This window comes from Rutilus rutilus, assembly GCF_951802725.1.
Source record: "Rutilus rutilus genome assembly, chromosome: 8".
Lineage (NCBI taxonomy): Eukaryota > Metazoa > Chordata > Actinopteri > Cypriniformes > Leuciscidae > Rutilus > Rutilus rutilus.
Window position 1 is genome coordinate 14701801 of NC_140222.1, and position 13106 is coordinate 14714906.

General features: G+C 34.0%; 1 protein-coding gene across 1 annotated transcript; it reads left to right on the forward strand.

Moving 5' to 3' along the window:
• Positions 1–883: 883 nt before the first annotated feature.
• LOC311295175 (uncharacterized protein) lies at positions 884–12089 on the forward strand. Its single transcript, XM_084416414.1, has 4 exons — positions 884–1198; positions 7573–7893; positions 9037–9378; positions 10554–12089. Exons 1-4 carry the CDS (start codon positions 1153–1155, stop codon positions 10679–10681), a joined length of 837 nt encoding a protein of 278 aa, XP_084272540.1. The 5' UTR covers positions 884–1152; the 3' UTR covers positions 10682–12089.
• Positions 12090–13106: the final 1017 nt, after the last annotated feature.

The following is a 13106-nucleotide window of genomic DNA, read 5'->3' on the forward strand; positions in this document are numbered from 1 at the left end:
ATGTATTCTGTAATCAGTAGGCCCGTAGTGTTTCTTTACAAAGTGACATCGTCAACTACCGGCCTGCCAGCAGAATACAGTGTTTAAAACTTTTAAGTTGTTTTCATGGATCTGTGTGAACAGGGATCTTTTTGACAATGTCTGTATGCAAAAAAAATAAATAAAAATAAATAAAAAACAACCCTTTTTCAGCTTTTAAAGTGAATAATCTGTCCGCTAGGGGGGCGCTCAAAGGGATGAGTTCAGGGTAAAAATGGATGGGTGTGTTTCGAATTATGGTAAGAGAGAGAAAATTATTGTTGATATTTGAGGTCAACAATTAAACAAAGAAAATTAGGTAGACATATGTTAATATGAACAATATTATACAAACAGGCTACAATTGAATAATTCTGTAGAAATACAAGACAAATATAAACATATTTACAGAACAAACAGTACGTTTTACAATTTAAACCAGTAATTTACAAAATATTTACAATTTAAACCGGAAATCCATTTTCTGCTGAATTAGCAAGGCCATGCTGCAGTGTTTTCCCCCACACCGACTCCACCCTCGCCACGCCCCCAACTATGACTAGATGCCGACTGTGTACTAATGCAGTGGTTCTCAATCCTGGTCCTGGGGACCCACAGCTCTGCACAGTTTGTATGTCTCCCTCATTTAACACACCTGATTCAGATCATCATCTCGTTAGGAAAGAGCTCTGAACTGAACTGGGTGTGTCAGATAAAGGAGACATATAAAATGTGCAGAGTTGTGGGTCCCCAGGACCAGGATTGAGAACCACTGTACTAATGCACGAAGATAAGAGGCCAGTCCAAATCGTCTAGTCCAAACAGCAGGTGGCGGTAATGCTCGTTTTTAGTTGCGATCCGCTGTAAAGAAAAAACCGCTAGAATCTCCGTCATTGCGGTCTTCAGCTCTTTGCTACAGTTGTGCAAATTTGTAAAAGTAAACGTACTTCTTCTACCTTAGTTGGTTATAAATCATCGTGTCAATTATTTATTCAGCCACAGTTGGTATAACAATCTCTCTGTTGGTATTTAATAGGGTTAACAATCGTCGGTAGGGTGTGGTTCAGAAACAAACAAACAAACAACGAATTTTAAAAACAATCGAAGTTAGGTTTAGTTGAAATCTGCAACATTATGAAGTACACATTCAAATTCTTTCAGATTTTTCTACTAATATGCGGTAAGTAGCCTACTCGATTTCTGTTTATTCATTTATTTTACCACTTTCGGTTTCACTTTGACAGCGATAGCAGCGTTCATTGACTGTTGTCTTCTTCCTGAACTTCATTAACTTTCCTGATGAAAATGATCACATTTATTTAAATGATTTTGGACATGCCCTCCTGTTTAAGGATGAATAAATTAATATCGGATAAAGCAGTTTTTGCAGTGTGAGAAAAACTAGTTTTCATACAGATAACGGATTCCGGTTGCTAGTTCCCCCAGGGAGGATGAGAAATGAACACAAGCCACTACAGTGACAATCTCTACTCCGATTTAACCCCTTCCCAGTCACCCCCAATTTTGGCAAGTGCTGCATACATGAAATGCCCAAAATAAAAAGGTTACTGCTCATAAGTAATTCTGAATAGAAACATAACACACATACATTTAGAAAGCCAACACTTGAGAGTTTATAGTTCAAGACTCAAAATTAACCAGACTGTTATTAATATTGAGATAGGCTATAAGCTCAAACATATTTTGAACTAAAATAATCTGGGATCACCAGTGATCCCTGACTGGTAAGGGGTTTTAAAGGGTCAGAGATAGAAGACATTGTTCCGGGAAATTTCGTTTAAAAACGCGGCTATGGTTTGCGTTCTCAAATCACCAAACATGTTGTCGTCCCAATGAACGGCCAGAACACATTAAAAGTTTTCTGTTTTCAGTTAAAAGTAAATTTCATTAAATTTGAATTCATAGTGATGCTATTATGAAATATATTTAATTAAAATATGGTCAATTAACCCATAAGAGCCCTGACCAATTTCTCCTTATAGGAAAATTATGGGGCATGCAGACCAAATGGACCACTTATAACATGTTTCTGCAGTTGTTTTTGAAATACAACCCCTCATTGTGAAATATCTGTAATGTTACATATATGTGACATTGGGCTTTTATGATAAATTTTAAATGCTAAATATATGTCACATTGGGCGTTTATTTCTCAGTTGAAAAAAAAAAATCAGTTTTTTTTTGCTTAACAACAGTTTTTTTTTTTCTATTTATTTTCTTTTCCACAACATATAAAAATTATTACTTTTCTGGGAAGACAGCCGGGGTGATAGCCAGGCATTGTTTGCGGAACATATAAAGCCATGAAAGGATCATCCAACACTTATCTCCTGCTTTCCGATTTGACGAATCATTGTTGTCAGTGAAAGGTAGACTTGCTAGCAGGGTCTGAAAACGGTTGCTTGACATGTTGTCAGCCACCATGGGACACCTTGTATCATTTTCCCAGTATGCACAATTTCCTGGCATTTGGTGCAGACCCATTCGCAGATGGATACCAATCCGTATTTCCATACTCGGCCTTTTGAATTTGAATGTGCACTCAAAATTTTCAAAATGTTTCTTTCTTCAAGATTTTTTTTTTTACCCTGACTGGTTGTATTTTGTTTCCCAGAGTTTATGTTTGGTTGTGCAGCTTCTAAATCTAAATCACTTGATGCTAATGTCTGAATCAGACCCACTTGATTAATCTTCCTCCATGTCTTTCTTGTTAAGGGTGTAATTATCAATATCTTTTTCCTAGTCATTGTCACATGATCCCTCATACTCACTGTCATCTCCCTGGATTTTCAGCACATTCTAAACATAAAGTTGTTTCCTGAATCTATTCATGTTATTTTTACTACAAAAAAGTTAAAATAACCTAAAATAGGACCAATGATATCAACATCTTGTTTTAGTTACAAGTATGCAAGATAGTTTCAAAATACATTTCATTAACAATGTAATTAATTTTGACATTATTTTTATGTTTACATTTGTTAAAATATGCTTTGAAATGAGCAGCAGAAAATATAACAATAAAATAATCAAATCAGATAAATTAATTGAGCAGCTCATTACCATTTTTCTTAATGTGACATATACGTCACATGAAAATTCCACCTACTGTTTTAAGGTTAACAGATAACAGATACAGTTATGTCACAGAATAAATAATCTCTCCCACTTAACGAAAGTACGTCCCAAAGACGAAAAATATTAAGAATCAGCATATGAATCTCAACAATGGTGACATGCTTCATGCGGCAATGTCAAGTCAAGTCAAGTCAAGTCAAGTTTATTTATATAGCGTTTTTCACAATACAGATTGTATGCACAATACAATGCATGCTGAGAGTAAAAAAACGGGCTTCCAGCATGCATTGGGGCGTAGAGGATTCTTAAAACCTGTGTGTCTAAAGAATTTGTTCCCCAAAATGTATTTAACCCTTGTGCATTTTTCAAATTTACTACCTTTCGTTATGTTCGTGGCTGAAAACAGCCACTACTTTAAACTGCTGTAAAAATGTATCAGATAAATATTTTTTTCAATTTTTTTTGCATAAATCTATTAATCAACCTCAGTCCTGCTCAAAAATACTAAATGTTTAAAAAATATTCAGGATTTTAACTCCTTAATTGCCAAATTCGTAAATGATGTCACTGATTTGGGGAAAAAAACACACAAAATGACTCATTTTCAATATAAAATGTGATTGTGGACTGGATTTTTTTTTACCTTTTATCACAGTCTTGGACATGTCAAAGATTAGAAAAAACATTGGTTTTGATGCATTGTTAGTTTTTGTGCAGCATCAGATTTGAACTTTTTCTCCCACATTTTTTGATTGCAAAGTCATGACACCATATAATCATGCATTTTTGATTGTTGGTGGTTTTCCCTGTTGGGAAGAGGTAAAATTTTAAATTTTTACTGTTGATAACCAGGTGGAACCATTAACCCTTTAGATAGGCCTGTGCAAAAAAAAAAGCTTAGTTTCTGGCTTTTACATGGAGTTATATGGAGTTTATAAGGAGTATAATAGCATAATAAAGTGTGTGTGTGTGTGTGTGTGTGTGTGTGTGTGTGTGTGTGTGTGTGTGTGTGTGTGTGTGTGTGTGTGTGTGTGTGTGTGTGTGTGTGTGTGTGTGAACTCACCTTGATGCGTCTGAGAAAATCAAAATATGCACCTCAGCTCTCAGAACTACATGGAGTAAACAAAAACAAAGTAAGTGTATTTACTTTGATTTTTAATTTAAAATTGCCGCAAATTTTGTGTGTGTTTTTTCCCAAATCAGTGACATCATTTACGAATTTGGCAATTAAAGAGTTAAAATCCTGAATTTTTTTTTAAACATTTAGTATTTTTGAGCAGGACTGAGGTTGATTAATAGATTTATGCAAAAAAAAAATTGAAAAAAAGATTTATCTGATACATTTTTACAGCAGTTTAAAGTAGTGGCTGTTTTCAGCCACGAACATAACGAAAGGGTAGTAAATTTGCCCACAGTGTACTGTTGAGTTTTTGAAAAATTTCAAAGCATTTTCCCAAAATATGTGTCAAAATAAGATTTGTCACCAAAAATCATTCCATTTGCTGAAACCCAGAAAAAGTTATGGCCAAATTTAGACTCAAAAATACCCCATAGTGGATGAAAACATCCCCAACAGCACAATAAGGGTTAATAATTAAAATGTATAATGTCTGAAATGTGGAAAAGCATCTATTAATAACAAACAACAGCTTTTGGTCAGTGATGAGATTAGCAAATCATTCTACTGGCCATGTTTTTGGCTTCCTTCGCAACATATTACAAAGACAACAAACTGACATAAAAAGTCAAGAGTCAAACTGGCCAACTAAATATTGATCAACATAATGGTGACCAAATATTTTCAATAAAACATCAACATCTAAACCTCTGTTAATTCTCAAAAAGAACTGTAGATGAATGAAAGAAATAAAGTCAATCTGGTTAGTGATAAGTGATGGTAATGCTGTTTGTGGAGTTGTTTAATCATCCTCTGCTGAGATCTTCATGGATTTAGGGGCTGTTTACACGACATGGTTTTCAACTAAAAACGTAAAACTTTTTAATGCTTTTTCGTTTACATGTCAACAGTAGCCTGAAAATGCAAAATTTTAAAAACGTTTTTCAAAGTGCACGTTTTTGAAAACGGTCTCTGTGTAACAACAAAAAAACAGAATCTCTGAAGACAATGATGTCATGCACATGCTTATTACGTGTTTGTTCAGTCTGTTGTGTTTCATTCAGAATACAGGGTTTTTAGTTGTTTTCGTGGATCCTTGTAAAGGGGGATTGTTCGTCTGTACGTAGAAAACTAAAATAAAAAACGTATTTGTTTTAAGCATATCGTTATCGTGTAAACGTAGCCTAGTCTAGTCTTTTATCTTCAGCTGATTTCATCTAAGGCTGTGGCTGAAGTCAGTTATAGTTCTCGTGTTTCTTTTTTTTTCCCATTCTTGTTCCTCTTTCCTTCAGAGATTCTGATTGTTATCATCAGCTGTCTTCAATAAAGTTCAGTCATCACTCAATTAATCATTTAATTATCTCATTAATTCCAAAACCGATTCAGTGTTACATTTAACACTCTGTAGTGTTCCTTTAACATGGGCCAACCCATGTGGGGCTTACATGGAAACTGCGGACAAAACTCAAGTGGTACTCACTGCAGAGTCAAATGACGACCAGCTCCTCCTCTATGGAGCTTTGTTTGGAGGGATAGAGTTGTGGGTATGGGTAGGGTGTGGTTTATAGAAGTAAAATAATGACAAATGTTTTTGAAACAAAAAAGCTTGTTGAATTGCACTACTTGAAAAAATATGCATTGCATTAACCCTCCTTTCATTTTAATGCATTGTATTTTTAGGGCTTGCATTTTTATTGGCTGAAATTCAACATGGTTGAATATTTAAGCTGTGAATATTTCAATTCAAAACATTTCACATACGGTTTTATTTAAAAAAAAAAATCAATAATCCATATTCACCTTTCAGATTTCACTTAATATTATTACTTAATATTCACCAAAATATTCATTCTGTTTAAAAATATAACCTATAATATTTGACAGGCAATTTTCGGTCCATTTTATTTCGCTTTACAAATTCAGTGGTTCAAATTCGACTGAAAATTCAACATTTGACATCCGGGAACGGCAGGAATATCAGCAGGGTGAGAGAGTTATTCATTCATAAAAACGGATTTACAGAAATGGAGCAAGCTTAAATATTTGTGATTATTATCAGGGCCAGTATGGAAAAGCATCGAGGAATAACATTATAATCTCGTTCACGGTAGAGAAAGCTGCTTACATGTGCAAAACTAACTGTGAAGACTTAAATGTAAACACAGCTTTTGTGTCTTTATCAGCTTTTCTATATAAGATATCTTTAAAACTTGGGGAAAATAATACGGTACTCGGAGAATAATGTTCTATGCAATTGTTGTCATAGGGAAAAACAAGACACATTTCTAGTTTCAACATTATTTATTCTTCAGATATTCCTCTTTAAAAGAAAAAAGTATTAGCTGTTGCATGTCCCACATTTGATTTTGACCATTGGAAATGTGTACAATATACCAATTTACTCACTGAACCGCATTAAGATCTCCATATTTCTGGGATTGAACCATACAGGGCCTTTAAAATAAAGATTACAAAAGAAAAGTTTAAGAACCAAAATCTAAAAGGAAGTATTAAGAAGTCTTTGTAATGTAAACCTCGGAATGTGAAAACCATGAAACGTGCTTCTCCCCATTTTGAAATTGTCACTGTTGGTATATAATGCAACAAAGATTGCAAAAGTCAGCAGACCTAATCTCTGTCTAAAAAAATTAAAATGATGCTGCAATCTTTTTAAAGTCATTTGTACTATTCTCTGTAATTTGGCTCAGAACCTCAGGTGAAAATTGTCATTTTGACGCCTCTCCACAAAAAAGTGGATTACTCAGTAAATATACATTCATGACATTTAATATTTTGGCTTCAATCACTATTTATCTTTGTCTTTCTTCTTCTTCTTCAAAAAAAAAAATGTAGTAGAAGTTTCTGATATTTGGCTGATTTGAAATGGAGTGACCCCTGTAATGCTAACTATGGCGTCAGTTTTGTGTATCAGTTTAAGCCAGAGTCCGACAATGACAGTCAAGAAAAACAAGCTGATAAACCCTAACTACTGTCACAAATCACAACAGACTCGGATGGACTGACTGACCAAAGAGAGCAGATTTTCTTTTCAGAAGGAAAAGAAACAAAAATAAAACGGTGTTGAGGATGAAAACAGGTGCTGCAACAATGCAAATTATAAATAAAAGAGAGAGTTTTTTAACATTTAAATGAAGTAAACATTCTGGCAGACCCCATAAACCAAATTATGAACCTGTAAATGAGCATAATAGGGGCCCTTTAATTGGTCAAATTGTGCTTATTGTGCAAGCCTGATCTCAGTTAAATCTGTTCACTAACATCACCAGCAGTGTTATATGAGTTTAATCTCTGAGAAACTGTTTCTGTTTGTTCTGCAGGAGTGTTTGGTGTTGATGCAGATGAAGTGAAGGCATTGTCAGTGATGGAGGGAGAATCTGTCACTTTAAACACTGATGTTACTGAAACACAGGGAATAATTCTGATACTGTGGAGGTTTGGAGATCCCGCTATCGCTCAAATCAGTGGAAAGGCTATCTCATATCCCAGTCACACTGACATATTTAGAGACAAACTGCAGCTGGATCAAACTGGATCTCTGACCATCAAGAACATGAGAACCAAACACTCTGGACTTTATAAACTACAGATCGACCTCAACTCTGGGACCTCACGTATGACATTCGATGTCACTGTCTATGGTGAGAATACTTTTATTATCGATAGTTAGATGTTTTAATTTTTTTGTTTTGTTTTATTAATTAAATTGAATTAAGCTGAGATTTCACCAGCAAATATTACTTATATGTTAAACAGTCTTACAGAATTGTAGTTTCTCGATATCACAGTCATGCTGTTGTTCTGAGTATCATCCATTTTGGAATATATGCAAATATTTGAAATTGGCCCAATAAATATATTTCACACTTAACATCATATTTTTTTGTTATATTTCAGAAATATTTATTGGGCCAATTTCAAATATTTGCATATATTCCTAAATATATACTGAAAATATATTTCAAATATATTTATTTTGTGTATGGGATCACAGCTGTGATTGGGTGTCATGTTTTGGGTTTGTTCATGTCATGTTTCCATGTTAGTCATGTGATTCCCTGTTAGTCATGTGATCCTGCCATGTGTTCCCTTGTCTGATGTGTCATGTTGTCATTGGTTCATTGTTTCATTATTCACAGGTGTCCCTTGTCTTGTTATTAGTCTGTGTATAAGCCCTCATGTGTCTTTGTTAAGTATTGTATTGTTTCCTGTAGTTCTGCTGTTGCGTAAGTTCATGTTCATGCTTTGTTTTTTGTTTTCATGCCATGTTTTTGTTTCATGTTTTGTTTCATTTGTAATAAACTGCACTTGGGTTCTTTATAACTTGGCTCCAGTGGAATCCCTTTACATTGGGCCACATGTGATCACATTACTGAACAGCAGCATTATGGCGAGTGTGATACTGCTAATATACTATAGTTAATATTATGAATTTAAGTAAATTCATATTGATTGACTAACATTTTACACACAATTTGGTTAGATATTTTTAGTTTGATTCCATTGGTAATAGTTTTGAAATAATTAAAAGCAGGATCAATTATTGTATAGAATTATAAATTGTAATTATATCTACTGAACCCATATAATTGTAGTGTTTCAAATAGTGGAATGTTCCTGTGCTCTTATATGAAATGACAAAAGTAACTGTTGTACATACTAAACTGATTACCTTTATCAATCTGCAAATGCCTTGTGTAGTAACCATAAGATAAACTGATATTCTAGTGCCAGTTACGGTGTTAAACATGTTTAATCAGTGTCTGTGAATCTGTTTCTTGCAGAGTCTCCAGCTGTTATTGATGCTGATAAAGCTGAAATGAGTGTGTCAGTGAAGGATGGAGATTCTGTCACTCTTCAGACTGATGTTACTGAAACACATGGAGATGAGCTGATAGTGTGGAGGTTTGGAGATGAAGGAAAACGCATAGCTAAACATGATATAGAGGCAAAGAGCCCACTATTACATGATACTGATGAGAGATTCAGAGACAGACTGAAGCTGGATGATCAGACTGGATCTCTGACCATCATAAACACCAGAAACACAGACTCTGGACTTTATTCAGTGAAGATCAGCAGCAACAAACAGATGTTATACAAGAGATTCATTGTTACTGTCGGTGGTGAGTAACTTGAGTCTTATAAATTATTTATCAGTTGTCTAATGTCTATGAATAATTCAGATGATGTGACGTTAATGCACTCAAATCATGAAACTCTCCTTTAAAACAAACCAATATAACTTTCAGAGCTCACAACTTCTTCCCCAGACATTTTATTAGCTAAAAGAGCTTGCTTGTATCTTACATTGAAACCTGTGAATAGATCTGTGATAAATACTGACTTTTGTTAAACATTTTTAATTGTTTCATCACTGTTTTAATGTTTATATGTAATTATCACAGTCATTAGCATATATATTTGCGCACTAAATACACTCATATCTTCACTCAGGTTATATAGTGCTGATGTTTATAGTGTGCGTTAAAGATCAGACACATTCACACTAATGTCTGTCTTTATCATTACACTCAGGTTATATAGTGCTGATGTTTATAGTGTGTGTTATAGATCAGACACACTCACACTAATGTCTGTCTTTATCATTACAGTATCAGATCTACACTTAGGTTATATAGTAGTGCTGATGTTTATAGTGTGTATTATAGATCAGACACATGTGTGTCTTTATCATTACAGTATCAGATCTGTTCAGGCATCCAATAGGGGGGTCTGGGTTGTACGTCACCACGTAGGCTCACTGTTGGCCGACGCTGGTCATGTGTGTGTGATGCGTGGTGACGTACAACACTGAAGCGCTGCGCTGTTACACTACGTGAATTCATTTAGGCCCACACAGACGAAAATGAATAGTTGAATAAAGTTGTTATTTTTGTTGTTTTTTGCACACTAAAAATATTCTCGTCACTGGATAAACTTATGGATGAGCCACAGTAGTCACTTGGACTTTAACAATGTATTTACTAACTTTTCTGGGCCGGCAAGTTTCGATTTCGATGAGCCAACTCTCAGATTTCATCAAAAATATCTTAATTTGTGTTCCGAAGATGAACGAAAGCCTTAGGGGGTTGGACCAACATGAGGGTGAGTATAATGCTCATCTCTCTTCAGCGGGCACACACTGGTTGACGTCACGCAGTGAAGAGCGCGCTTATTGGCTGTGCCTTCTTAACAACAGCAGTTTGTCACAATGATCCATTCTGAGCTGTTGATGAAACAGATCTTGATTGAAATGGAAGGTTCTGTTTCATCGCATAGTTATTTTCCTCCTCCTCAGACAACACCTACTATTGTGGCTCTGCAGAAGCTGTGATCCGATTGGTCGTCTCTGCTCTGATGGGCGTGGCTGCAATGGCTGCTGTGGTTGTTCTCATCTATGACATCAGATCCAGAAAAGTTGAATAAGAGAGGAGAGACCAGACAAAATCATCAGACCTTAATGAATCTGATATTTCTAAACAAGAATAGACTGTCTCTCTATTTTCTCTTCTTTTCTGAATATTTTTTTTGAATATCTGAAAGTTTCCTTTCAAACATTGAACATATTTTCAGTAGGCCTACACAATGCCGTTTTAGAGATAATGCTATAAATGTTTTTTAAAGTTGTAAATAATTCATTTTATTGGAGTACGTTTACAAGGAAGTATTATTTCAGTCTTTCTATATCAAAATGTCATGTTTTATTCAATGTGTTACTTGCTGTTTCTTTGTAATTATTTGTGGAATTTACTAGTGATTTATGTGTAAAATAGTTTCTACACCTATTTTTTTTTCAGTTTAGGGGAGAGCGGGCCACAACCTAACACTTTTTGACTTTCTTAGTTTTTGTAAACCTACTTAGTGTTCAGAGTATTTTTCCCCCACATTAATTTCCCACATGTCTTATACAGTGGATACTTTTTTTCTTGATTTGCCTGGAAAGATTGGAAGTGAAATGTGACATGTCCCATAGGTGGGATACATTGTAGCATGATCATATAACAGATTAAAATGCTTAAAAACAGCAGAAAATAAACAAGACTTATAGTAATAGTATAAAATTTAAAATATTTTTCAAACTAAAATATTTTGTCAAAATACAATTATTAACTTTTTCACATAAAATAATGGCTTTTTAAATAATTAAAAATAAAAAAAATTTCAATTTGACAACAAACACCCCACAAAACACAGGTATATAACATAGCACAAAACATAATTAATCTTTTATGAACATTTATTCTGTTTTTATTCACCTCTTTCTCTCAAAAGAATTCACAAACGTTTCTATTGTGAATTACATCACTAACATCATAGAATATCATAGTTCTAATTGGGGAATGTTGTAACGCAGTGTCACAACTGGGATTAAAACCCGGTTAGTGTCTTCTGCTTGTTAGATCAGCATTAAAGAACTATCTCAACTGTTAATATATAACAGATATAAGATTAAAATAATATCAGATTTGTCTACTTTTAAATAAACACAAAAAACTTAAATAGAAAATGAGTGAAAAGTTAGAAATTTACTTTTGCTGTGCAATAAATGTTCAGTGATATCTTCCAAAGATTTCTGAATTTTGGCGCATTTCTTTCTCTAAATAATGTTGATATGGCAGTAAATACACTTAGATTTCATCATTGTTGCATGTGTGGGAGTATTTAAACTTAATATGTTGCAAACAGATATTTTTTTAATTACTTTTTTTGTGGTGGGGTCAGTAAAAATAATTGAAGGAGCAGGTTCAAATTATGATCTACTGTCCGAACTGCTTTGTTAGTATTGTTTTACTGTATAAGTGTTGCATTTTTCAAATAAATATTGATTTTTCAAGTCAAGTTGTTTGTGTCTGTTTGTGTGTGTGTTTGTGAGAGAGAGAGAACTAGGGGGCGCTCAAAGGGTTCACCAGCTTGAGTATAGGTTAAAAATGGATGGTTGTGTTTCAAAAATACAAAAAAAATTTAACCAATAACAGAAAAAGCTAAACATTGCACAATTTAACCCTTTCTGCTGAATTAACAATGCCATGCTGCTATAGCATTTGTTTTACATTTTACATATACTGACATATAACAAACTGACAAATATATTTATACTAATATACTGACAAATAACACGGGTGCAACATGATTAATCGTTCATCAAAAGCGGTTTTGCACACGCTGAGGTAAATACTTATATATGTAAAGTGCACAGTGTGTCATACATTAGTGTCATACACACAAAAAAAAAATCATAACACACAACAGTAAAATAATGCTATAAACATTCATTTAACAACAAAATTCATAAACCCAAAATGTATAGGCTACATATAATTGATAAGAAAAACAACAAAAATAAACAATTATTTAACTGAAAAACCATTAAATGTGAGGTGTCAAGCAGGGAATTCAGGGAACATCACTTCATGGCTTTTCATGTAAATTATAAGATGATTTGAGCATTTCTGCTTCCAAAATTGTAACATTTTACTATAAAATTACATGAAATGTACAGTTAACTAAGCTCTATTAATGGAACTAACCAATTAACAGGGTTTTCTTGTCGCATATTGTCTTTCACAATGAAAATTACTATTATTAATAGATTATACTATAAACTGTATGTTCCTCTGTGCAATTAAAGGCCAGTTGTTTGATTATTTAGCGAGAGAACATCCGCAGGCAAGTTTTTTATGCCACTCTCCTATAAGTAGAAAACAGATTCACAGAACTTAAAAGAAATGAACAGGATTGATGTTCTAGTTACACACAGACACTAATGAATCTGATAAACTGAATCACACTGTCCTTTTTTGTCCTACAATGATGCAATAAGCTTGAATGCAGTGTCTGAGTCAGGAATTCT